This window comes from Thermothelomyces heterothallicus, assembly GCF_042370625.1.
Source record: "Thermothelomyces heterothallicus CBS 202.75 unplaced genomic scaffold P884_scaffold_27, whole genome shotgun sequence".
NCBI lineage: Eukaryota > Fungi > Ascomycota > Sordariomycetes > Sordariales > Chaetomiaceae > Thermothelomyces > Thermothelomyces heterothallicus.
In genome coordinates, this window is record NW_027192588.1 from 128,313 (window position 1) to 152,508 (window position 24,196).

Consider the following 24,196-nt stretch of genomic DNA (forward strand, 5'->3'; position numbering starts at 1 on the left):
CGCCCGGCTCTACTTTACGCGACACACTCGACGCGTCCATTGTTCCCGTCTCCCGTTTCCTGCACCTTGCAACGTCCAGTTCGCAAACTGCAAATCGATTGGTTACAGCTCAGCTTCTCTTGCCTCAGCAAAGCTTCTCTCCGAGTCAGGAATTTGGTCTCGCTAGCTGTGACGCGTTCGATTGCACTTACTTTATGATCAAACACTCAAATCTGCTCGCGCCTGCTCTTTGCATTCAGACATAGTTGAACTCTACTGCAGCAATCAGCCAAGCTTGCTTTCTAGCTCCGAGAAATACCATGCTCCAGAGCTACCTTCCCGATACGTTGATATGCAACACGAACCTCCTTCTCGTCCTCATCATGGCGCTGCCAACCATCATGCTTCTTCTGACCATGATGCCGATTCCCCTCCTCCTCAGCCCGATTCTACTATCTCTTCTGTGTTTCACTACATCAGTGGTCGCCATGAGTCGTACTCTGACGAGGGTAAGTCATACGTTCCTTGTCACGCCCTACCTTTCCCCGTAATCGTCGCGCTCTTGCGGCCGCGACGCGTCCTTCTGGGTAGGCGGCAGCTGACCTGTCCGTCCCTTAGATATTGCACTGGTTCACGAGATCGTCACCCTCGGAGAATCCCTGTACCCAACCCTCCCGGAGCGCGAACGTCTTCCGACTAATGCTTTGTTCCTTGCCGCCGAAGACGTCCTTCCCCGACATGGCCTTGATCCCGAGAACACGCCGCCTCATATCGCCCGGCTCATCTTTAAGATCGGAGGGCAGCGATCTGGGAACACACTCAGCGATAAGTTTCGTGCTGTCCTAGGGGGACTGGGCATCCAACTTGAATTTGTCCCGAGTAGCCCTCCGGCAAGACCCGACTCCCGCGCCTCATTTGCGCTCAGTTACACAAATACAAGCGATTTGCACACGAATAGCAACCAGGATTTCGAACCTTCACGCGATACTTATGCCGATCAACGAGACGGTGGAAGAGACCCTAGCCGACCAGAGAACGGTCATGAGGAAGCTCGAATCCTTTCCGCCGTTGAACCCTTCACGGCATCTCGACTTCGGTCTGGACCTGGATCTCGACCATTTCAGCTGCCCATACAGCCTGGCGCAGGACCCCTTCCTGTGGTTGACGTGGATGTCGGCGTCCTTGAGCGGAAGTTGCAACAGCTGAAGATGCAGGAGGAACGAGAACTCGTCCAGGATGTTTTAAGCATCTGGCGTGCAACTGCTTTCCAAATGAAGCGAGTCAACGACGAGCTAATGTCTATCGCCGTCGAGTATGATAACAATGATCTACTTGGCGAGGTGCTCGATATTTGGAATGAAGAAGCGGCGGCGGCGGAACAGCTGAGGCTCGAGGCCGAAAGGGCTGCGGAACACGAGGCATACGTTGAAAAGATGGAGAGACGAGCCACAAGAGTGTACGAGATTTTCACGATCCACACCGTGTTGGCCGAATGGCAGGAGCGAGCGCAAGAAGAGCTCGACCGGACGGCAGTAGCACGGAGGCATCTAGTGAGGAAGCGGACATTTGAGGGCTGGCACGCACAGCACATCAAAGACCAGACCAAGGTGAAGAACTTCATCCTAAACAATGTTCTCCAGAAATGGAGTCAAGTCGCCCTGCATCACGAGGTTCGCCGAGAAGTTGCCGTGCAATGGCACCAGCAGGAACTCTGTAAGCGGAGCTTCCACACATTGTGGCAAGAAACCAAAGAGCGTGCTGCAGACGAGTTCTACGCTGTTGGTCTTGCTAGCCACTGCCTCAGCATCTGGGTCGACAAGGCGTGCGAGATCCAAGATGAATACCAGGTGGCTGTGGCATTGGACGAGAGACTCGTGCTCGATGAGGCGGTTAACATCTGGCTCGAAGAGATCGACATCCAACAGTACAATGCCTACGAATGTACGCGGCAGTGGCTTGTCCAGGGTTGTCGAAGAGATCTGGATTATTGGCAGGAGCAAGCCAGGCTCTCGGCCTTGTTGAAGCAGCACAACGCTAAAGAGGAGCAAGCCCTGAAGCGCCGGGTGCTAGAAGCATTAAGCATAGCCCTGCGAAAGGTGAAGCGTGACACCGCAGTTGCCGACGCTTTCCTGCTTACAGAGCCAGTCGACCATTGGGAGCGGGAGATGAGGCTCAAACTTTTTCTAAAGCGCGACGAGCTTGAAATGAAGGCCGCGGTTCTCGAGCACTGGGCTCTCGAGGAGAAGCTTGCTTGGTACAAGGGGCATTTGGAGACAAGAACCAAACGGCAGACCCTCAACACACTGTTCGCCGCAGGCCGGCAAGCCCGCGGCGAGCGAGAACGACATGAAGAAGAGGCTGATTACGTCGACGCATATTATACCCAAACCGAGGTGCTTGACACTTGGATCGAAGGAACCGACCAGATGTGGAAGCACCGGCAAAATGCCAACCTTGTGAATCTATACCGCACAACCCGGCCGTGCATCGACCATTGGCGGGAAAGGTGCCAACAGAGCCAAGCCCGTGACGGGTTCTACTGGAAACGAGCGGAGAAGCACAGGGCCAGATCCATCGTCTCTGCCGTGCTGGAGAAGTGGCCAGCGGTAGCTGAAACGGCGCGGAGGGAGCGAATGATGACCTCGCTACGTCAGTTTCGACGGAAATACAAAGTTGAACTGGCACAAGAGTGTCTTGGCAAGTGGTTAGACGCCACTGCGGATGCCCTCAATGCTCAACACGACGCACGGCAGACAAACCTCCACTACAAACGGGAGGATCTCAACGAGTGTCTGGATCTATGGAATCAAGCGGCGAAAAGAGCGGAGGGTATTCAACAGATTGCCGCCGACGCTGAAGTCGAAGTCTACTGTGTGAAGTGGCAAGCGCAGCTCCAGGAAGCGAAGGAGAATATGCAAGATGCTATCGAATACGACGCAGAGCAGACCCGGAAGCATTGCTGGGAGAAGTGGGAGTTTCAGAATCTGCAAAATGAGAGCAAGCGTCACATGGCTGCCACACTGCAGGAGAAGAATGAGCGGCGCGTTTGCCGCCGGGTTCTCGCTGAATGGCAACAAAAAGCGGTGCCTGAAGCAGCAGCACGCAATGATCTCCGCCTAAGCACTCTCTCAGCTCGGCGCAGCGTCCGGCAGCAACTGGCTCAGTCATCTACAGCCACAACAGGCTTCTACACAGCAAGTCAGCTGGCTACTCTCCGCCCACGCGACTCTCTTTCGTCCCTTGGACCCATGCCCGAGTTCGACGATGAACCTCTGATGCCCGACCCGGATGACCCTGGTGTTATGAGTACACCGACGAAATGGACAGGGAGCACACGGTTCTTGGCTTATCGTCCAACGTCGACGCCTTCGGCGATCTTGCCTTCGCCCTACGAAAGGGAGCTGAGACGACAATATGGTGCTTCGGCCCTGAAAGCCAGGGTGGATTTCGCCGACATCAACGAGGATTCGGCTGAGGACTTGTATAGATGATGTCTTCCGCTTGTTGGTTCAGTAGGATGGGGTTCTGGTTAGGAATGGGGAAAAATATCGGGATTGGAAGCTGCATGGAAGGGGGTTTCACTTCAAGCATAGCTATCGGCGTTAGGACTGGGGATTTCGCATTGTGCTGCATTGGTTTTTGGGCGTCGTTGGATATACCCAAGCATTGACAGGCGTGTTGTTGGATTGATGCTTCGAGAAATGCATAGACCGGGCCCTGTGTGGCTTTATATCTCTCCTAAGATGATGGTCTGGATTACCCTGTTCTACGACTTGGTTGGTGACTGTTCCAAATTGACGACCAATAATCGAAACCGGAGGGGTTTTGTTACCTCCTACCAAGGCCCATTAACTGCGTCTCCGTGCTGGACGGAGTCCGGAGGACAGATTACTGCTGCGGCGTACGGATTAATCTCGTCCTAACTTGCGAAAATTGTTAGCGAAACTTGGGTTGTCCCCTCCCCGCCAATACCAAACTGGCAGGCGGTAAGATGATTCTGCCAGGGCGCACCAAATTTCCCAAAACCCACAGAAACCACGATTTGATTTTTGCTTTGCTCTTCAAGATCACGGCGATCAACAGTCAACTCCTGTCCCCCGTCGGCACAATCCATCACAATGGCCAAGGTCCGCGCAAGTAAGTTACAGCCGAGAATAGGGTTATTAATACACAGCAATTCGATAACTAATAGTACATTCGCAGACGTTTCGTCCTCGAGGCGCAAGTCTCGCAAGGCGCACTTCACCGCGCCTTCGAGCGTCCGCCGCAACATCATGAGCGCCCCTCTCAGCAAGGAGCTCCGTGAGAAGTACAACGTATGTCGCGATTCTCCCGCGCCGTGCCCACAACAAAGTCCACTAACGAGACCCCCTCGCAGGTCCGGAGCATCCCCATCCGCAAGGATGACGAGGTCCAGATTGTCCGCGGCATCAACAAGGACAAGGAGGGCAAGGTCACCTCGGTCTACCGTCTCAAATACGTCATCCACGTCGAGCGTGTCACACGGGAGAAGGCCACCGGCCAGAGCGTGCCCGTCGGCATCCATCCCAGCAATGTCGTTATCACCAAGCTCAAGCTCGACAAGGACCGTGAGAATATCCTGGCCCGCATCAAGGCCGGCCGTGAGCAGGCTGCCAAATCCAAGGGCAAGAGCAAGGCTTAAATAGCCTCAGCTCGCCTTGGAGGGATGATGAAAATTTGACGACAAAAAGGAACAACTCGGTTCTGTTGCGACGAAGAGAAATACCCGAACGCTCGTCGTCGAGGGTTTATCCGGTCGGGGCTGGCGTCTATGCGGATTCTTGTTTCGGTTGCATACGTTGGGCGCTGTTAACCACGCCAGCATGGGGGCGGACCCCAAAACCTAGATCAGAGTCGACGAATCGAGACATTGTTCTCAATGGCCATTTCACAATGCTCGTCGCGTCGCGCGCGCTGTGAAATGCTCCATGGGAGGTTTTTCCCGAAGCCCACGCCTCTCAAAGATCACAGAGGCCTTAGACCGTCGTTGACTTGGTGACCATGTGTATTAAAAGTACTGACATTCGCAGGCATATCGGTACCGCACGCTTTGTAAGCATTTGGTCGTTAGCGATGACCTGGCAGCGTGGCGGGGACTGTCTTCAATCGCTTAGGCGATGCCTGCAAAGGTAGGTACAGCAGCCGCTAGGATATCTCCGCGTTGACCACTAGTCCGATGGTTTTCGAGGTATACGACTGGCGGAGAGTAAACCCAGCACGGGAAATCACCAGTTCCCAGTTGCTCTCGTCTGCAGACTTCCACGGAGATTTTTCGATGAGAGTGGAGGTTTGATGGCGAGGAACAAGACGAACAACCAACGCGTTTACGCGATGTAGAACCGACGAGTCGGGTTTTGCCTGGCAAAGTCTGCCCTCCTTACAGGGGTGCCCGTGAATGGATATATCATGACGTAGCTGCCAATAGATATTTGAAGCTCGGTAGAGCTCTCCGACCGTCAGAAGGGCCACCTGTCGTTGAGTTGACAACCGGTTGACAATGTGTGACTCGCTCTTTCGTATATACAACCGATAAGAACGGGAGTAACGACGATGGCGGGAGTGAGGGAAGTCCCTTTACTTTATATGCTTGCTCTTTAGTTAAGGACTATGTCTCAAAATTCTCATCAAGCGCGAGATCCTGTGTGGAAGTTCTTAGATTCTACTGTTCTGTGCTCTCAGTGGTGTTCCCCACGGCCATCATGATGATGGGTGGTGGTTTACTTTGTTTTGGTTGGTGCAGGGGCAGAGTACATACCACTGAGTGGTTGCCAGGGATGCGCTAACAGTGCATGCACCTTCCCTGGGGCGGCAATGGGCTTCCTCTGGTCTCCGCTGTTCTGCAACATTGGGCTTGACCGCGGTCTGCCTCCCTTGGCAGGTACCATAACCTTCGATAAGCGCCCAGGGTCCTTGCCACTTGTTGTTCTAGAGGAATTCGAGGCCGGCATCTGTTGATTTTGCTTGGGCACTCGGAGCTTCGCCGCCAAGGGCCACTGGCGCTGGCAGACCGGACCGCCTTTGGGAAAGCAACTCGCGCCATTCCCCTCCGTTCGCTTCGGCACGTTACGTTGGAGCTGCAGTGATCGCCAAACCCCTCGTCGACCCGCCGCGACATCGATACACTACCCAACAAGATGTCGTTCTTCTTTGGGAGAACGCGCACACGGACAAACACAACAGACCTCGTCAGACAGGCAAGAGAACATGTCACCAAATTGGAGGGACCGCAAGGGGCCGCCAAGGTAAAGAAAAGATCCAGCGCGATGCGCTGCCAGGGGTGTCCCCTTGGGAAACAATGCACTGACTGCTGTCCTGCTAGGCCGAGGAGCTCGCAAAGGTGCTCGCGCAGATGAAGCAGGTCCTGCAAGGCACACATGGTGCGTTCCAGTCCCGCGCGAAGCGCTCTCGAAGCACATACGGACGGCACAAACAAGCAAGCTAACCGGCCAGCAGAGACCGAGCCAAACACGGAGCAGATCTACCAATTGGTTACTGCCATGATTGAAGAAGACCTCCTCTACCTCCTCGCCGTCCATCTCCACCGCTTTCCGTTCGAGTCGCGAAAGGACACGCAGGTCATCTTCTCCTACGTCTTCCGCTTCCGCCCGCCAATGGGGCCGCAGAAACCCGAGCCGCTCGCTCTGGCCTACGTCGTCGAGAGGCGACCACAGGTGCTTGTGGCATTGTGCAGGGGTTACGATCACAAGGAGAGCGCAACGCCGGCGGGGACAGTGCTGAGGGAGGTGCTGAAGAACGAGGCGGCCGCGGCGATAATCCTCTACGACGACGGCGATGAAGAAGGGTCGAGCGCCAGGGGAATAGGAGGGATCAACCCGGACCGGACGCAGAGCGGGCGGGGAGTCTTTTGGAAATTCTTTGACTGGATCGACAAGAGCTCGTTCGAAGTAAGCGCGGATGCGTTTACCACTTTCAGGGTAAGCCAACCCCTTTCGCACTTGCCTGGGCTCAACTCGACTCCCTCGGCTCTGGAGAAGGAAGAACAAGAGAAGACTCCCGTTGGAGCTGACGTTCTTGCTAGGAACTCATCACAAAGCACAAAGAGCTGGTCCCTCGGTATCTGGCCGCCAACTTCGACCTCTTCTTTGATCGGTACAACAACGTGCTGGTCCAGTCCAACAGCTACGTCACCAAGCGTCAGTCGATCAAGCTGCTGGGCGAGATCCTGCTGGACCGGTCCAACTACAACATCATGACGGCCTACGTGGACCGAGGCGAGCACCTCAAGATCTGCATGAACCTGCTGCGCGACGACCGCAAGATGGTGCAGTACGAGGGCTTCCACGTGTTCAAGGTGTTTGTGGCCAACCCACACAAGTCGGTGCCCGTGCAGAAGATCCTGATTATGAACCGGGACAAGCTGCTGCACTTCCTGTCGCACTTCCTCGAGGACCGCACCGAAGACGAGCAGTTCATCGACGAGCGCGAGTTCTTGATCAAGCAGATCCGGAATCTGCCACCTGCGCCCGTGCCGCCGCAGCAGCGGTAGGGTCGTCGGTAGTGGTGGGGGAGGGGGGAGGGAAGGGTGGTTCACTCACGCGTGGATGGTTCAGAGTGAGTCAGTGTGTGGGCGTGGGAGTGACCGAGCGAGCGTAGCGTGTACACGCCCGCACCCGCGCGCGCGTGTGTGTTGGTGGGTGGTGGGTGTGCGGAGCGACGGCGTTGGGGCGTATTAGAAAGCCGGGAGTAACGGACGGGTATTCATGGCATGCATTGTGAGGAACAAGGCACAACAACACAGACGGTTGCTTAGTACTGTAAGATACCTATTACCTATGTAGGCGGCAGCTGTGGCTGGACAACTTTTGGTAGCTTATGATGAATGCTTTTGAAAATGTGGAGAGGTAAGAAGGCATCGCTCACCGCGTCGAGAGCAACTGACTGCTAAGTGGATGATGAAAGTCATGAAGGCTGCTCTGCACCTGATTGTTAAATAGCAGCCAACGTCGTGCAACCCCTCTCGATCACAAGAAGTTAGCTCATCGTTTCTCAACCGGTATCCACTATCTAACCGTCCCGAAAACCGGCTGTCATCGGCGGCGGCCTGATGTGGTTTCATGAGGAAGCAGAAGATTGTCTCGGCGTGGCGGATGCGCAAGCCCAGATTCCCACTTCCAAAGGCGGCCCTGAGAGGCAACTCGGCGAATAGCAGAAAGATTGAAGAAAAAGAATCATCATGAGAAGCGAGAAGCGGGAAACCATCGGGAGGTTCAAGAAGCTGGGTTTGAACAGGTAGTGAGCATGAAGTAGCACAGGGACACGGGTGAAGAGCGGGTCCCTTTTAACTCCCCATCTACCGTTCCCCGTTCCCAGTTTGCCGGAGCCCAAAAGGACATGAGCGAATCGGTCACCCGTTGAGCTCCCGACGCGATTCCGGCAGCAGCCGCAGCGGGTCCCCCTGGAGGCCATCCCCCCGGTGGGTGACGCGCGCCACCCCGGTCCCGGGCGTCTCGATTTCAAGCGTCTCAGTGACGAGGGCGAGCCGCATCGACGCGTACCGGAGGCCAGCAGGCGCAGCCCGGTCGGCGAGAACGCGGGAGAGGTTGTCGGCTCGCAGTGCCTGTAGGCCGTCGGCGTCGTCGTCGCCGCCATTGTTGTTATCATCGTTGTTGTTGCCGGTGCGAAGTCCGGGATCAGTAGCAGGCCTTAAAGTGCAAAGTAGATTGGTTGTCCCGTCAAAGATTAGGGCTGGCGTGGGAAGAGGCAGGGGCGCTTGGGTTGCGGGTGAGTTCGAGGTGCCGCCTTCAGGGCCGTGATGAATGCCGGGGGCCTTGCTCTCGTTGAGCGTGCGGGTGATGCGGCGTGCGTTTCCTCCCCGGCGGTTGGCGTGAGAGCTGCCCATACAGGGGCGTAAGGGTCCTCGGCGTTGGCTCTGAGTACGGAGTTGGTGAAGAAAACCGCGTGAGGCCTCGTTTGGGCGACCGTTGGCGCCCGTCTCCCATCTGCGCACATTTCTCTTCTGCGCGAACCGGGATAGTACCTCAATAACCTCCATCCCCAGCCCCATCACGGCCGAGTTGTGGTTGTGAGCTGTGTCGGGGCCAGCACCGCTGCCGGCATGGCGAGAGATCCCACCTGACTCTTGAACTTGTCTTCGGCCGGGCTGGTATGGACGCTGGTTTGGACGCGTGTTTGGACGCGTGTTTGGATGCTGCTCGCCTTCGCAAAGCTTCCTCAACGCGGGTCGCAGTGTGTTGGCCCGGCGCCCGACGGGTGCGCTGCCTTGATACGTCGGGGCGGCTGGTCTGACGGATGGAAATTGCTCTAAGGGGCATTCTTGGGGACTAGTAGATGCTTTCTTGACACCCCTCGATTCGACCTGCCTGGGAGTTGCCTCTTCTCGGGGCCGGGTCGGACCAACCGTGCTCATTCTGGGCAAAAGCGCATACGATCCTTCTCTCGATAGTTCCGGGAAATTGAAAATCGAGCTGGATTAGTTGTGCTATTCGCCAGCGGCAAACATGGGCAGATGAGATCCATGAATGGGTGGCTCTGCGTGTGAACTTCGAAAGCTTCGCAAATCCTGTGCAAAAGTTCTTGGTAGAGGAGGAGATGGAAGTCTCGCGCATCAAGAACAACAGTAAACCTGGAGTGATACAAAGATCTTGGCGAGCCTTAGCTACGTGGTTTAATCTACACAGGAAGGAACCGATGCGAAACCTTGCTCAGTCCAAGCAATCGGCGCCTTTTTGGCCAATGCATTTTCTCTTTCAGAACTCGTACATATACAAGAGTCCCGCTCTTGTCCAAGCTTAGCAGCAGTCGCAGCCGCCGCCGCCGCCGCCGCCGAGGGTATCAAGTACGAAAAGCGAAACAACAACGTGAACAACCAAACAGTCCAACAAGACGCTAGACGAACCCATTGCCAGTCTGGGACATAACCAGGCCAGCCACCTTCACTCCCGCTCCGCCCACCAGCCACCTTTAGTCCTTAGGTTCTCGGGGTAAACTTCTCTCTCTTTACCCTCCTCCGCCCTCACCCCCCCCCCCCTTTTCGCCTCTTCTCCTACCCAACTCAGTTGGACATGTCGTCCGAGCTGGACGAGAGCATTCCACCAACACCGGCGTGATCGCCAGATGCCAAGTCGTCGGCGTGCGTCGAGAAGCAGAACCGCGAGCGCGTGGCCTCGAAGCAGAGTGGGAACCGCATCGGCTTCTCGGACGGGTCGCGGGAGCAGCGGTCGGTTCCTGCGTCCCAGACGTGGATCTCACCGGTCGGGGCCAAGTGGACCATCTCGGCCCGGGCGGGCGGGGCCATGTCGACGACCAAGGCCCTCATGGCGGCGCGCATCTCGTTCATGGGCACGGTCCGCTCGCGCGAGCCCCCCGCGCGCGGGCAGGTCCTACTCGAGTTGAGCTTCGGGTTGTTCTCCGACACCCGGCCGAGGTACAGGCTCAGCCTCAGCTGCCGCAGGGTGACGGGGCGGCCATCGAGCGGGACGAGGGCAGTGTGGCAGATGCTCCGCATGCGCAGGCGCAGGGCGCGGAGGCGCGACAGCAGGGGGCGCACGTGCTCGCAGAAGTGCACCGGGGTGGCGGCGGCGCCATCGCCGTGGCCGTGGCCGTGGCCATAGCCGTATCCGTGGCCGGGACCGGGGCAGGCGACGATGTCGGTGCCGCACAGGTCCAGGTCCAGGGCGGTGACGTGCGTCAGCACGCTGAGGTAGGGCTCGAGGGTGCGGATGCACAGGTAGTCGGGCTGCAGGGGGTCGGCGGGCCAGGCGCGGTTTGGCCAGCGGGCGGCGAAGCGGACCTCGTCGAGCTCGCGGAACTCGAGCAGCATGAGGCAGAAGCGGGCCAGGTTGGCGGGCGTGTTGAAGCGCACGAGCTCGGCATCCTCGCCGGGCACCCCGTCGAGCACAATGTTGACGCAGCGCAGCGACTTGCGCAGCATGGCGCGCGACCGGTCGAGCGACTTGGACTTGCGGTGCACCAGCCGGCTGATGACGCGCGGCGTGTACTCGATGCGCGGGTAGAAGATGGGGAAGGCGAGGCTATACCAGCGCTTGGAGAGCGCCAGGCGGCGGATGTCTTGCTGGAAGAAGGAAGGGGGCAGGCTCTCGAGTATCATCATCCAGATCTCGGAGGGGAGGTGCGGCAGCGGTTCCGGGCCCATGGTGATGCCGACGGGAGACGGTGACTTCTGTTCGGTAGCTGGCACCTGGACGTGGTTGGATCAGCGGGACAGACTGAAGCGTTAAGGGAAGCCGAGCGGGGAGGAATGAGGTGCTCGCATTCAAGTCACAGGCTGGTGATTGTGCAGAAAGGAGTATTTGGAGAGCGGGAGTGAGGTCCAAATCACGGAATAGGTAGGCCCAGATAGAAGGTTGTTACTGTGTAGGATAACTTTGGGAGTTCCGCATGCATGCATACACATACGCGTGTATGTGTGCTCGCGCGTCGGTGTGTACGTGTTTGTAAATGTGATGTTTTTTGGTGTCTGAAGAATTGGACGGCAGTACCAACTTTGGTGAGAATGAGGCTGAATTGAATTGCTGACCATCCGTTCCGGGAATGATGGGGGAAAGAGAGTAATCCGTACATAGCTCCGATAGCCCTGGATCGACTTCTCTCGATTGGTTCCAAGCCAGTGGATTGCAACGTCTAGGGGAGGGGAGACCGAGGAACAGGCAGGCAACTGCGCCAATCGGGGTGCCTTGCCCGGGTTCCTGCTGAGCCAATCTCGGGCTGTTTGCGGCGCTCAAATCACCCCGCGAGCGTCGCCCGGGGGTGATGATGTTTGTGAGTGGTTGATGTGTGGCTGCTTCCCCGGCACGGAGGAGCTGAGTCTGCTGAGGAAGAAGATGGCGGCCTGACACGATTGGCCTCCTGGGCCACAGCTACGGTTTGTGGTTAATTCCGGAAGGTAGCCCCGTACTCGGCTCGCCTGCGTGGTTACTGTAATCCGTACTGTACGGACGTACAAAGTAGTTAGTTACTTGATAGTTAGACCCACTGCGGTGGGCTGGCCAGGCCTTCCGAGCAGGCTCCACCAAAAAATGGAAATGCCGGGGCTCAGACAAGGGACGACTCTCGGTTGGCCGCTGTCGCAAACCCCTTGCCCAAACGAGGCACACGCTGCTCGTTGTTACATCAGAAGCCCGTTCTCATCACCATGAGCGAGATAGACATGAAGGTTGATCCGGCAAGAGCATCCACTCTCATCTCACAGCTTCAGAGCGTCAATGAGAGAATAGCCGCAGTGGCCAAGGGCCGTGCAGTAAGCGCCCCCCCCCCCCCAAAAAAAAAAAAAAAAAAAAAAGTTTATCCGCCGCCTCGCTCGCACATCCTGCCCATTCTTGACCGACATCATCGTCACAACCAATCATGTCCATCATCTATAATCACTCATTCTCCGATATCACAAAAAAAGAGAAAAGTAAATTTCCGTGTCTAACAACAATTCAAGGTTCGTCTCGTGGCTGTCTCCAAGCTCAAGCCTGCCAACGACATCCTCGCCCTCCATGACTCGCCACTCAGGCAGGTACATTTTGGTGAGAACTACGCACAAGAGTTGAGTCAAAAGGCCGAGCTGCTGCCGAGAAGCATTCAGTGGCACTTTATCGGCGGCCTGCAGTCGGGTACGTCTTAAGTCCTTCGATACGTCCGACCTCATACTGATTACCGGTCAGGCCGCTGTAAGGAGCTCGCCAAGATTCCAAACTTGTGGTGTGTGTCTAGCGTGGATAACGTGAAGAAGGCACAGCTCCTCGACAAATACCGGGGCGAGAAGATCAAGGCCGAACCAGAGACGCCGAAGCTCAACGTCCACGTCCAGGTCAACACCTCGGGCGAGGAGTCCAAGTCCGGGTGTGCACCGGGCGAAGACGTTGTGTCGCTTTGCCGGACCATCGTTAACGATTGCCCCAACCTGCATCTTCTGGGCCTGATGACCATTGGTGCCATCGCCCGGAGCGTGGCCACCACGGCGGAGAACGAGAACGAGGATTTTAGGCTGCTGGTAGAGCAGAGGGACCTGGTGGCGAAGGAGCTGGGGCTGGAGAGGGAGCTGGAGCTCAGCATGGGCATGAGCGAGGACTTTGAGGGCGCCATTGTTATGGGGAGCAGTGAGGTACGCATCGGGAGCACCATCTTCGGGCAGCGGCCGGCCAAATCGGAAGCCAAGATTGTTTCATCATAGCATAGCGTAGGTGACGTCTACGCAGCGATTTTGGCAAGAGAGATGAGGAGGAGTGATGATGGTGGTAATAAGATGCACTCTACGAAAATAGCATATCTGTAAAAAGCAGGCACACATAACCCAGTGGCAATGCGCGCACTGTTGCAGGGCTGAGGTCCCTCAAATTTGTTTCTCTATCTCTTTTTCTTTCTTTCTTCCTTCCACTGACGTTTTCGAGACGATAATGTTACTTTCCGGGGATAGTAGTCCAAACTAAGCTTCCAAGGGAACGAATTCGGAATGAATGGGAGATGAGTTTGATAGGAGCAATGCCGCTCAAATAATCCGTCATCGGCTTGACGTCGATCTAATATAGGAACCAGGTGTGGGCTGCTCTATCGATAACGGGAGCTCCCGCTGTGGTAGCCCCCATACAGCCTGGTATAGGGGCTGCCCAAAGAAAGTTAAAGCCCAGGAGAGGGCCAGGGAGGCCTACCAGTATAGACCCCGGACCTTCCAACCACCAGAGCAACCACACCAGAAGGTAACCTTCGAGTTTAGCAGCCAACCAGAAGACGACGACCACTACCAAACCGGGACCAAACGCCCCCGTAGAAGGCCTACCCTAGCCTAGCAGGCAGCTAGAAACGCCTTGTCCGATGCCCGACAGACCCGTATCTCCTTACTATAGCCTAGAGCCCCCTCCTATAGGGCGATGGCTATTAAGCCTACTACCACTATACCCCCGTCCTCTACTCCGGCTACCTCGAATGCAAATTAAGATCCTCTAGTAGAACACCTAAGGTAATAAATAGGCCCTCGAGGTCCTACTAGAGGAGGCTAAATACGACCTACTAGCTATCTAGGAACCGTAGATTAACCGGTTTATAGGGTTAATATACTGCCCCTAGGCCTCGAAATACCACCTAGTTTATAAGCCTAAGGGTAAGGCAGCTATTCTAGTAGCTAAATGGTTCCTAGTTAGCTAATAGGACTACTTGGCAGAGGAGAACTGGTGTAAGGTAACCTTTCTGACCCTAGGAGAGAAGGGGTTCAAACTCTAGTTAGTCTATAATAGCAAGGGCAAATAGGCCCTCTTATAGGACCTACTAGCCCTACCTAGGCTAACCTACCCCCTAGTTCTTATAGGCGACTTTAACCTTTACTACCTGATCTAGGACCTGTTTAATAGGCTTAGCCCGGGGGCTAGGGACCTCCTTAGCCTTATAGACTAGTAGGACCTTGACCTATAAACGCTATACGGCCAGGTTACTAGGGCCCCCTAAGGGGACTAACGTAGCCGGCCTTCTACGATAGACCTATTCTAGGCCTCGGCCAGGCTAGAAACGACCGATAGGGATATCGTAGAATGTAGGAAATCTGACTACTACCTATAGGCCCTAAATGTCTCCCTCTAAGGGACTAATAGGCCTATACTGGCTAGTAAAGGGTAGGACTAGAAGAGCCTAGACAAGGAAGTCGTATAGGCCAAGGCGGCCTACCTCCTACTCTGGCTTAGTAGGTAGGTATTAGCCCTAGCCGGGCCTATCTTCTAGGGCCTAGAGGAGCTTCTACAGGCCTTTGATAGGCTTATAGAGGCCCTTAAGGAGATAGCTACGGTCTCGGCTCTGGCAAAGAAGGCTGGCACAGGTAGTAAACGAGCTCGATGGTAGACAAAGGAGGTTCGGGAGGCCCGGAAGAGGGCTAAGGAGGTAGAGAGGGCCTATAGGGGCACCCTAAACCCCTATATGTAAGAGGCACTTCGGTAGGCCCTATAGGACTAGGCTAAGACTATTACAGCCGTAAAGACCAAGAGCTAGAGAGCTATATTATAGGAGGTAACTAACCGGCCGGACCTACTATAGAGGCTAGAGTAGTAGGCGAGGCTATAAAGCTACCTACCGGTTAACCCCCTAAAGCTCCTGGCCTTCGAAGGAAGGCTTATAACCTACTAATAGAAGGCTAGGGTACTAGCTGACAAGTTCTTCCTAAACCCGGAAGTAGACCTATTAGATATTAATGACCTGGATCTAAACGACTACTAGGAGCCGAAGTTCGAAATAAGCTAGAAGGTTATAGTAGGTGATATTAGGGTAGTACTAGCTAAAGCGGCCCTATAGAAGGCCCTAGGGGAGGACCTCCTCCCTATAGGCCTCCTAAAGGCCTATAGGTAGCCATTCTACTAGATATTAGCTATACTAGCCTTAGAGAGCTTACGGCTCGGCTATTTCCCGGCCCGGTTTAAAAGGGCTAAGATAGTAGTCCTCTGTAAGCCTGGTAAACCCCTATAGGCCTACTTTACCCTAGGTAGCTATAGGCCTATAGCGCTCTTGCTAATGGTAGGCAAGGTACTAGAGGCTATAGTAGCCCGGAAGGTGATAGCCGTTATAGAGGCCTATAGGCTTCTCCTAGCTAAGTAGATAGGTAACTAGGAATATAGGTCTACCGAACTAGCTATTTGGCTTATTACGGCCTAGGTTTAGGAGGCTTAGAGGTATAAGGTAGCTACCTCCCTCCTATAGCTTAATATCTTAAGGGCTTTTGACACTATTAACTATACCTAACTATTAGCTACTCTATAGAGCTAGGGCTTCCTAAAGTAGCTAGTAGTCTAGGTCAGGGAGTGGCTATAGGATAGGGTAACTATCCTTTACTTCGATAGCTAGAAAATAGAAGATATAGTAGTAAAGGCTAGGGTCCCCTAGGGGTTACCCCTCTCCCCTATACTATTTATCCTCTATATAGCTACCCTCTACTAGGCTATTTACTAGGCTAGCCCTATAGTTAGTTTAGTAGGCTTTACTAACGATACTAACCTTCTAGCCTTTAGGAGGGCCGAGGAGGCCTATAACGGCTAGCTATAGAAGGCTTAGAAGGCCTACCTATAATAGGTAAAGACCTAGGGTATAGCCTTTGCCCCGGAAAAGTGCAAACTTATCTACTTTAATAGGGGCTAGAAATAGTAATTATAACCGCTAGAGCTCCTATAGCCCGGAGAGGGTACTACTACTATAGTCCCTTCGAAGTTAGCTAGATTCCTAGGGGTCTAGCTAGACTAGAGGCTATAATAGGGCCCCTACTATATAAAGGTAGCTAAGAAGCTAGAAACCTAGGAGTTTACCCTAATTAGGCTTACTACGAAGACCTAAGGCCCTAGCCTACTATAGGCCTATAAGGTCTATACCAAGTATATCCGTAGCGCCCTAGCTTATAAGGCCTCGAACTTCTACAAGCCTATTAAGCTAGGGGGTAAGCCAGAAGGCCCTATTAGGGAACTATCAAAGGCCTAATATAAGGCCCTCCGAGTAATTACTAGGGCCTATAAGGCTACCCCTATCTAGTGCCTCGAGATAGAAGCCTAGGTACTACCCCTTGACCTCTATCTTAATAAGAGGCTAGCTAACTTCGAAGCTAAACTCGACTAGCTACTCTTATAGACTAGGGTAGGTCTAGGGGCCTCCTAGGTCCCTATAAAGGCTATTATCTAATAAGCCTATAATAGGCTTAGCTAGAGGTTCCGGAAGAGGAGGGCTAGGGCAAGGGGCTAGGAGCCGAAGCCTATAACCCTAGAGGTAGTAAGGTCGATAGTCTAGTAATAGGTTTAGGAGAGCTATAGAGAGGGTCAACCCCCCCTATAGACCTTATAAAGAAGGCTATAAGCTATAGAACTAGCTATAGTAGCTAGTTAGAGTAACTGTTAGAGGGCTAACCAAGCTGGTAGGAGGATATAGTATATATCTAACAAGGACCCCCCGTATCTAGTTTTTATAAGGGAGGGCCTATAAAGGTACTAGGGCCTAATAAAGGCCTAGAGCTCCCTACTAGTATAGGCCCGTATAGGGGCTATTAGCCTCTACGACTTCCTTTTTAGGGTTTAAGTCCCGGGGGTTAGTACCCCCTATTATACCTATAGCTAGGGGAGGGAGACTATGGAGCACCTAGTTATCTAGTGCCCGAACCTACTAAGAAGCCGAACGTAGGAATCCTAGGAAATACGGTTGTAAAGGGACCTAGACCTCGTTTTACGGGGTATAGGGACCTGTAACTATCGTTTGGCAAGGAAGGTTCTATAGTGGCTGATAGACCTAGGGAGGCTCCCGGAATACCGCCTTACGAGGAGGCTAGACCGGGAGGTAAGGCCTCTTTAGGGCTATACTAGCCATTTCTCCTTTTCTTTGTAGTGTTTTAGTATTCTAGATCGGGCGTTAGAGGAGGGATAGAGGTTTTTATCCGGCCTATTAGGTATGGTTTCCTTTGTATGTAACTAGAGAGGCTCTGGTGTGCTTATTAGCATAGCGGTGTAGGATTAATAATAATAATAATAATAATAATGGGAGCTCCTGCAGCCCTTGCTTTCTAAATGAGGGGCAACTAGGTTGACCCCTGTCGCGACTTCCCCGTTGCTCAGGGAAACCAGAACATCAACAACAGATGTAGGGCAATGACAGGCAATTGGCTCGCGGAGCGCCAACGCTGGGCTCAAATCAGGACCAAATTCACCACCATCCCATCCCGGGCTCTTCTCTCCCTCCCACTGTTTGAGCGCACAGGAAGAGTTCATGATACCCTGCAGAAGCATGCCAGCAGCATATTTTGCTTTGACCTGAACCTCTCTACTTTTGCTGCTTGTTTGTCTTCGTTTTTCCAATTATCGGTTGTCCTGGTTGACTTTTGGGAAACCCTTGGAGCTCAAACGACCTGAGAGGGTCTGTGTTTTGGCACTCGAAACCTCCGAGATACCCGGCATCGCATCGTCGCATCGCCGCATCACAGCAATTAAGTTCGCTTCAGTCCAGCGACCTCTATCCCAATCTCCGCATTACGCGCCCTGCCTTGCCCGCCGCTCAGCAACACCATCGCCATCATGCCGCCCATAGAGAGAGATGCTCCTCGTGACCCGGATAGGCCAATGAAGCACCATCATTCCACTTCCACCGACCATGGTCGCGCCCTGGTTCCCATGTAAGAAATTCACAAACCACCCCCCCCCCCCGTTTCCCCAATTCCAACCTCCCCCAAGGTTCCCACAATTCATGGTAGACTGCGAGCTAATGAAAAGCAGGTGGGACAGCTCCGACCCGGAGCGGGCGCCTCCTCCGCTGCCACTCAACCCTCAGTCTCCCGGAGTCTCCCGTGTCGGCACATCGACGGCTATCCAGTCAGCTCATGCTGCCATGGCCGAGAAAGCCCGTGAGAGCGCCGCTCTGGTACCGCATGTGCCCAAGCGTGTCGAGCCGTCTCCGGAGCGGCCCGTTCTGCGGCCGTCCTCGCATCGCCGCATGCAGTCCCTTCAGCCTGCATCCGTCAAGGACATGAGCCTCATGATCGAGGCGGCCAGCCGAGATCTGCTCCAGTCTACGCCCAGGTCGCCCGAAAAGGTGGACCGGCCAACCACTCCTCAGAGAAAAGACACAAGAGACACCTTCATGGAACCGCGGGACGACAGGCAAGACCGGTCGGCCAATGGCACACCAACTCCAGGGCCAAGCTTAACCCCGATCATCCGTCCCACTGCTGTGCGGCGGCCGCAACAGAGCATACTCGGCGAGAACACACCTCCCCAGTCGGCAACCATGCTTGCTCTGCAGAGCATGAGCAGTCAGAGCAGCAACAACAACAACAACAATACCAGCAACAACAGCAACAGCAACAATAACAACAATGGCAGCAGCAGCAGCAGCACCAGCATATCAGATCCAAAGGAGCCGGAGACGCCCCTCGCAAACATTACAAATGGTTCCAAGACACCCGCTAAGCCTTCCGGAACCCTCGAGTCACTATCCAACCAGATCCTCACCCTCACCGACATTGCAACAACTCTGCAGAAGGAGATGGCGCTGCTCAGCAGGCGCAGCAGGGACAACGCCACAGATCTCCTCAGCTTGAAGGAAGCCACCAACTCCCGCGACGAGGATATCCGGAAGAGCCTCCGTGAGCTCATCTCAGACGTCAGGGCGCGGTCGTCCGCCACCAGAGATCCCTACGGAGGGCCTCTGCTCCTGGAAGGCAAACACCCGCCCTCATCTCCAACACTATCAAAATCCGCTCGGCCCTTCTCATTGCCCCGGATACCTTCCCCCAACAGCTTCGCTGCCTCTTTTGACCGAGAGTCGATGCTCAGCACGCCATCTCTGGTCTCGGACGCGCCCTCGCCTGCCACGGTTGTTCTGCTGGAGAAGATCATCCGAGAAATGGGCACCAAAGAGGGCCAGGAAACGCTACTCAACCGCCTCGCCGAGCTTGCTGACAAGCTCTCAGGTTTGGCTACGGCCGGAAAAGTCGAGGAGCTCGCGCGTTTTGTCAAGGACAGCCAGCAGCAGGCCGTTGTGCGCGCTACTGCCGCTGTTGGAAACATGGCAGGGGGCGGCGGCGGCGGCGGCGACGGCGGCGTCCGCGACCGAAATTGGACCCTTGACTCTGGTGATGGAAGACCGCGGCGAGGAGCCCTCGACTACCTTAATGCACCTGCCACTGCTACCCAGACCTCACGGCTGCTCCCGGGTCAGGACCGGGGCGCTGAAGTGCTCAGTAATGACATCCTGCAGGCCATCCGCAGCGTCAAGGACAGCGTCGCCCAGGGAGGTGGCCTCACCGCCGAGACCAAGGCGCTAGTCCGAGAGCTTCGTGGTGAGGTCCTTGGCATGGGCCGAGAGATTGGCCGGAGACTGGACGAGGTGGCCGAAAAACATGCGGGCAGTTCGGAGGCGGTCACCAAGGCCGAGATGATCAAGGTTGTCGAGGACGGCTTGTCCGAGATGAGTCAGCAGATGAACGACCTACTCCGCGAGCACCGTCGCCAGTCGGCGGCGACGATCGCGTCTCGCGAGCCCTCAATCGACTACAAGGAGATCTACAACAGTGTGCGCGCCGCCCTCAAGGATACGCAGGCCACCAAGCCCCGCACGCCCGAGCTCCGGAGAGAAGACGTCATCCAGGCGGTCAAGGACGCGTGGGAGAAGTACAAGCCCGAGATCGAGATCCAACAGATTGGTTTGGAGCGAGATGAGGTCTTGACCTGTCTGCAGGAGGGGCTCCGCGCCTACGCGCCCAGGGACGACCGGCCCCGTGGGGCGACTCGGGATGAAGTGTTTCAGGCCGTTATCGAAGGCCTCAAACACTATGTCCCTCCGAAGGTTGAGGCCCCGCCTACTCTATCGAGAGACGACATTCTCGAGGCCGTGAGGGAGTGCTTGGAGGAATTCGAGTTCCCCGTCGCCCCTGGCATGGGCACCGAGATCACCCGAGATGACATGTTGGATGCCGTTAAGGAGGGCCTCCAGTCATTCGACTTTCCCGTCCCACAGCTGCCTCCCCCCGCCTCTGAGCTCACAAGAGACGACGTTCTTGATGCCGTCACTGAGGGTCTCCAGTCCTTTGACTTCTCCGCCGTTCACTCCAATGCCCTGGTTCCTCAGCCAGTGACCAAGGCGGAGGTTTCGGACGCGGTAAAGTCCGGCCTCAAGTCGCTAGACCTGTCCTCCGAGATTATGGATGCGGTCAGGGAAGGATTGGAGTCGACCGATCTCTCGGCCAGCGTGGTGCAAGCGGTCAGCCAAGGGCTTCAATCATTCGACTTTGCGGCCACCATTCCCCGACCGGACCTCTCGCGAGTCGACGTGGCGGACGCTGTCAAGGAGGGTTTCGAGTCTCTCGATTTCAACAACAGCGTCACGCTAGCGGTCAAGCAGGCACTGAAGGGCTTTGACTTCTCTTCCGCCTACTCCTCGGCATTGGTGCCCCACGGAGACGTCTCGCGAGATCTCCCCCGAACGGACATTTCCACAGCCGACGTGGCTGATGCCGTCAAGGAGGGACTCAGGTCCGTCGACCTGACCCGGGATGTAACTGCCGCGGTCAAGGCGGCGCTCGAAGCCTTCGACTTTTCCAACTTTTCTTCCGCTTTGATTACCCGCCCCGAACTGTCTCGCGCTGACGTCGTCAACGCGGTTAAAGAGGGTCTCGACATGGCCAACCTGTCCAGGAACGTCGCAGACGCGGTGAAGGGGGTCCTGGAAGGTCTCGACTTGCCTGCCGCCTCGGATTTGTCCCGCGGCGACATGGTCGACGCCGTCAAAGAAGGACTCGGTTCTTTGGACATATCTGCTCATCTTTCTGATGTCGTGAAGAAGGAGCTTAACGCGTTCGACTTCTCCGCGGTTCAATCTACCGCCCTCGTCGCCCAAGGAGGCGGCAATGATGAGGTTATGCAGCGCCTTCACGAGATCAAGGAGCTGCTGCAAGCCGAGATCAAGGCCGCCTCGGAGGAAACGAAGGAGAATATCGCTGCCAACGCTCTAGGCACGGAGCAGATCATCGACGCAACCAAGGAGGGGTTCGAAAAGCTGCGCCAAGACATCGAGGACTATGTCTGTCGCGCAAAGGGAGACTCGGACCCTGAGCAGGTCATGGGCCAGCTCCTTTGCACCCTTGACGATTTCCGGACCGAGCTGGCCGATCTTGTCAGGCGATCCTCGGACAGCTCACGGGCAATGCTCAAGGAAGAAGTGGATAATCTTCGTGATATTGTCAACTCGTCAATGATCCCGGCCATACCCCAGCCCGGAGGCAACAAAGAGGTGCTTGAGGCCCTGCACGACGGACTTCATGCCCTTCGATCAGAGATCAGCACTCGGCGGATCGCTGGTCTTACCGAGATCCTGGACGCCTTGCAAGAAGGCCTGGGCGACATCCGCACCAGCCTCAACAACCTCCGCGACAAGCCGGTCGATCTGACAGCCAATGATGAAATTCTTGAGGCACTCAGGGAGGGATTGGACAGCGTGCGGAATGACATCGACGCTCTCCGCGAGGAGAGCAAGAACGAGCGGGCCCTGGCCACCATCAACGACGAGTCCAAGGCTGTCGTACCGACCGAGCAGATGCTGAAGCATGACGACATTCGGAATCTTGAAGCCCTCATCACTCAGCTGGGCATCAAAGTTGAGGCTATGGAGTCAGCTCCAAAGCCTGTCGTCACTTCGCTCTCAAAAGAGGACCTGGCTGATATGGAAAAGACCATTCAGAGTGTCGCAGAATCCGTTGCCGCACTGCCTAATCGGGAGCCCTTCGAGCTTCTGGAAGAGAACATCCGCAAGTTGCAGGAGACTGTGGATGATCTGGCTGCCAAGGCAGCCGCCGCTCCTGAGCCCACGCCATCCAACACGGATCCCGCTTCGAGAGAGGACGTTGAGGCGATCGAGACAATTCTTCGCAACACGAAAGCCCGTCTCGATGATTTCATGGATGGTGAGCAGGCGGTCCGCAAGGACTACATCGAGAACCTCGAGACCCTCATTTTGGAGGCTCGCGAAAGTGTCAATGGTCTTTCGACGCAGTTTGATGGTGTCTCGCGCAAAGAACATATCGATGCGGTCGAGGCGCTCATTGACGACACCAGACAGAGCTTGGGTGGCTTGGCGACCCAGGTGGACAACCTCTCCCGCAAGGAGGACGTCGCCAAGGTCGAATCGCTGGTCAACCAGATCGTCGCTGCGTTTGACGAGATGAAGGAGCGCCACGAAAAGGCTCTCGAGGACCCCGAAAAGATTACGAAGACTGATGTGGAAGCCGTTGAGGCCGTATGTCTTGATACGAAGTCGATCATTGAGCATATCCAGAAGGTCGATCTGGTCGGCCTTCCATCAAAGGAGGACATCGAGACCCTGGAGCTCCGCCTTAGCGACGTCAAGGGGCGACTCGAGTCGCTCGCCGATGCTAGCGCCAAGGGCTTTGAGGAGCGCCAGGCCGAGATTGTTGGCGTAGGGGTAACCGTGAACGAACTGAAAACGGCGTTAGAGGAGTTCCGGGGCCTCGTCGGATCCAAGCTCGAGGACGGCGGACGCGGCATCGACTCGATTCACTGCATCCTTGACGCCCTCAGCAGCAGCGTTCGCAAGAACGACAACATCAGCGACGATGTCAAAGAGGTCCTCGACACCCTGAAGCTTGAGTTTGAGGATTCCAAGACTGGCATGATCGGTGTCAAGATCGAGTTGGACGAGAAGTTGCAGACGATTGCCGACACCATGATCACCAAGCTTGACGAACGCATGTCCGAGCTGACGACAAAGTACGAGGAGCTCCAGCTGGTCCAGGACGACTGCGCTGCGAAGAGCGAGGCCAGGAATGCTGAGTTGGAGGCTGCTGTCAACGGTACCAAGGCGGTTGCCGAAGAGCTCAAGTCCTTGGTTGACACCCTCGGCACTGCTGTCACGGACTCCATGGAGAAGATGGAGGAGGCTTCCAAGACCGTCTTTGAGCGCGTCGAGGATCTCGTCACCAAGTCGGACGAGAACCACGCTGATGGCAAGGCCGAGCATCAGCTCACCCGAGAGCAAGTCCAGGAAGCCATCGGCAAGGTGGAGAGCCTCCAGGGCCAGGTGTCAGAGTATCAGCCCAAGATCCTTGAGAGCGTCCAGGAAGTCATGTTGGCCCTGGCCCAGCATTACGAACACCTCAGGACATCCACCATGGCAATCCAGGAGAGGGTTGAGCACCCACTGCTGCCTCCGCCACCAGAGAAGTATGACGACACCGCCGTGATCGAAAAGCTGGATACCTTGGTGAGCCACACTCAAGTGGCCAACAAGGCATTCGAGCAGCTCGAGACCCTCAATCAGGTTCACGCTCAGGTCAAGGCCACTGCAGCGGAGTTGGCCGCCTTCCTCGCCGCCCAAACTCAGCGTATTGCTGATGAGCACGAGGACCGAGAGAAGACGCTCCAGGAGACCACCATTGCTCTCGAGCGGCGTCGGGAGGAGAAGGAGCAGGTCGAAGCCCTCATTGCCAGTCTCCGGGAGGAGGAGGCGCGCCTAAAAGAGTCCATCACAGTCACTCTTCCAGAAGAGCAGAACAAGATCACCGAGCAGTTCCTTGCAAACCTGATGGCTGAAGAGTCTCGGCTTAAGGAGGCAACGGCTGCTCTGATCGAGGAGCAGGCGCAGCTCAAAGAGACCTTCCTCGCCAACCTCAAGGAGGAACAGGCACGGTTGATGGAGACTAACCTCTCGCTGAAGGAAGAGCAGGACCGGATGAAGGAGGCTTTCCTAAACAACCTCA

The 24,196-nt window shown here is 55.5% G+C and overlaps 7 protein-coding genes across 7 annotated transcripts; 5 read left to right on the forward strand and 2 right to left on the reverse strand.

Moving 5' to 3' along the window:
• Nucleotides 1-49: 49 nt before the first annotated feature.
• On the forward strand, nt 50-3,712 carry P884DRAFT_287317 (Sfi1 spindle body protein-domain-containing protein). Its single transcript, XM_069443872.1, has 2 exons — nt 50-488; nt 598-3,712. The coding sequence occupies exons 1-2, from the start codon at nt 332-334 to the stop codon at nt 3,468-3,470; spliced, it is 3,030 nt and encodes a 1,009-aa protein (XP_069294562.1). The 5' UTR covers nt 50-331; the 3' UTR covers nt 3,471-3,712.
• A 303-nt stretch (nt 3,713-4,015) lies between these two features.
• Nucleotides 4,016-5,039, forward strand: P884DRAFT_332058 (60S ribosomal protein uL24). The gene is made up of 3 exons (XM_069445760.1): nt 4,016-4,116; nt 4,183-4,295; nt 4,358-5,039. Exons 1-3 carry the CDS (start codon nt 4,098-4,100, stop codon nt 4,640-4,642), a joined length of 417 nt encoding a protein of 138 aa, XP_069294563.1. The 5' UTR covers nt 4,016-4,097; the 3' UTR covers nt 4,643-5,039.
• An 832-nt stretch (nt 5,040-5,871) lies between these two features.
• On the forward strand, nt 5,872-7,534 carry P884DRAFT_287319 (Mo25-like protein). The gene is made up of 4 exons (XM_069443873.1): nt 5,872-6,242; nt 6,320-6,377; nt 6,454-6,935; nt 7,040-7,534. Exons 1-4 carry the CDS (start codon nt 6,135-6,137, stop codon nt 7,505-7,507), a joined length of 1,116 nt encoding a protein of 371 aa, XP_069294564.1. The 5' UTR covers nt 5,872-6,134; the 3' UTR covers nt 7,508-7,534.
• Nucleotides 7,535-8,365: 831 nt separating this feature from the next.
• Nucleotides 8,366-9,388, reverse strand: P884DRAFT_208843 (uncharacterized protein; the record flags this gene model as incomplete). The annotated part of the gene is made up of 1 exon (XM_069438904.1): nt 8,366-9,388. The coding sequence occupies one exon, from the start codon at nt 9,386-9,388 to the stop codon at nt 8,366-8,368; it is 1,023 nt and encodes a 340-aa protein (XP_069294565.1).
• Nucleotides 9,389-10,005: 617 nt separating this feature from the next.
• Nucleotides 10,006-11,179, reverse strand: P884DRAFT_263715 (uncharacterized protein). Its single transcript, XM_069441781.1, has one exon. The coding sequence runs from the start codon at nt 11,132-11,134 to the stop codon at nt 10,034-10,036; it is 1,101 nt and encodes a 366-aa protein (XP_069294566.1). The 5' UTR covers nt 11,135-11,179; the 3' UTR covers nt 10,006-10,033.
• Nucleotides 11,180-12,075: 896 nt separating this feature from the next.
• On the forward strand, nt 12,076-13,522 carry P884DRAFT_249860 (uncharacterized protein). Its single transcript, XM_069440620.1, has 3 exons — nt 12,076-12,238; nt 12,428-12,599; nt 12,651-13,522. Exons 1-3 carry the CDS (start codon nt 12,134-12,136, stop codon nt 13,157-13,159), a joined length of 786 nt encoding a protein of 261 aa, XP_069294567.1. The 5' UTR covers nt 12,076-12,133; the 3' UTR covers nt 13,160-13,522.
• A 4,480-nt stretch (nt 13,523-18,002) lies between these two features.
• Nucleotides 18,003-24,172, forward strand: P884DRAFT_302521 (uncharacterized protein; the record flags this gene model as incomplete). The annotated part of the gene is made up of 3 exons (XM_069444949.1): nt 18,003-18,100; nt 18,201-24,125; nt 24,154-24,172. 3 exons carry the CDS (start codon nt 18,003-18,005, stop codon nt 24,170-24,172), a joined length of 6,042 nt encoding a protein of 2,013 aa, XP_069294568.1.
• Nucleotides 24,173-24,196: the final 24 nt, after the last annotated feature.

Coding starts and splice junctions, on each gene's coding strand:
- P884DRAFT_249860 (XM_069440620.1), top strand. CDS start 12,134: ATGAGCGAGATAGACATGAAGGTTGATCCGGCAAGAGCATCCACTCTC. Junction 12,239..12,427: donor CAGTGGCCAAGGGCCGTGCA/GTAAGCGCCCCC, acceptor CAACAATTCAAG/GTTCGTCTCGTGGCTGTCTC. Junction 12,600..12,650: donor TATCGGCGGCCTGCAGTCGG/GTACGTCTTAAG, acceptor ATTACCGGTCAG/GCCGCTGTAAGGAGCTCGCC.
- P884DRAFT_287319 (XM_069443873.1), top strand. CDS start 6,135: ATGTCGTTCTTCTTTGGGAGAACGCGCACACGGACAAACACAACAGAC. Junction 6,243..6,319: donor GACCGCAAGGGGCCGCCAAG/GTAAAGAAAAGA, acceptor CTGTCCTGCTAG/GCCGAGGAGCTCGCAAAGGT. Junction 6,936..7,039: donor ATGCGTTTACCACTTTCAGG/GTAAGCCAACCC, acceptor CGTTCTTGCTAG/GAACTCATCACAAAGCACAA.
- P884DRAFT_287317 (XM_069443872.1), top strand. CDS start 332: ATGCAACACGAACCTCCTTCTCGTCCTCATCATGGCGCTGCCAACCAT. Junction 489..597: donor TGAGTCGTACTCTGACGAGG/GTAAGTCATACG, acceptor TCCGTCCCTTAG/ATATTGCACTGGTTCACGAG.
- P884DRAFT_332058 (XM_069445760.1), top strand. Junction 4,296..4,357: donor AGCTCCGTGAGAAGTACAAC/GTATGTCGCGAT, acceptor ACCCCCTCGCAG/GTCCGGAGCATCCCCATCCG.
- P884DRAFT_263715 (XM_069441781.1), bottom strand. CDS start 11,134: ATGGGCCCGGAACCGCTGCCGCACCTCCCCTCCGAGATCTGGATGATG.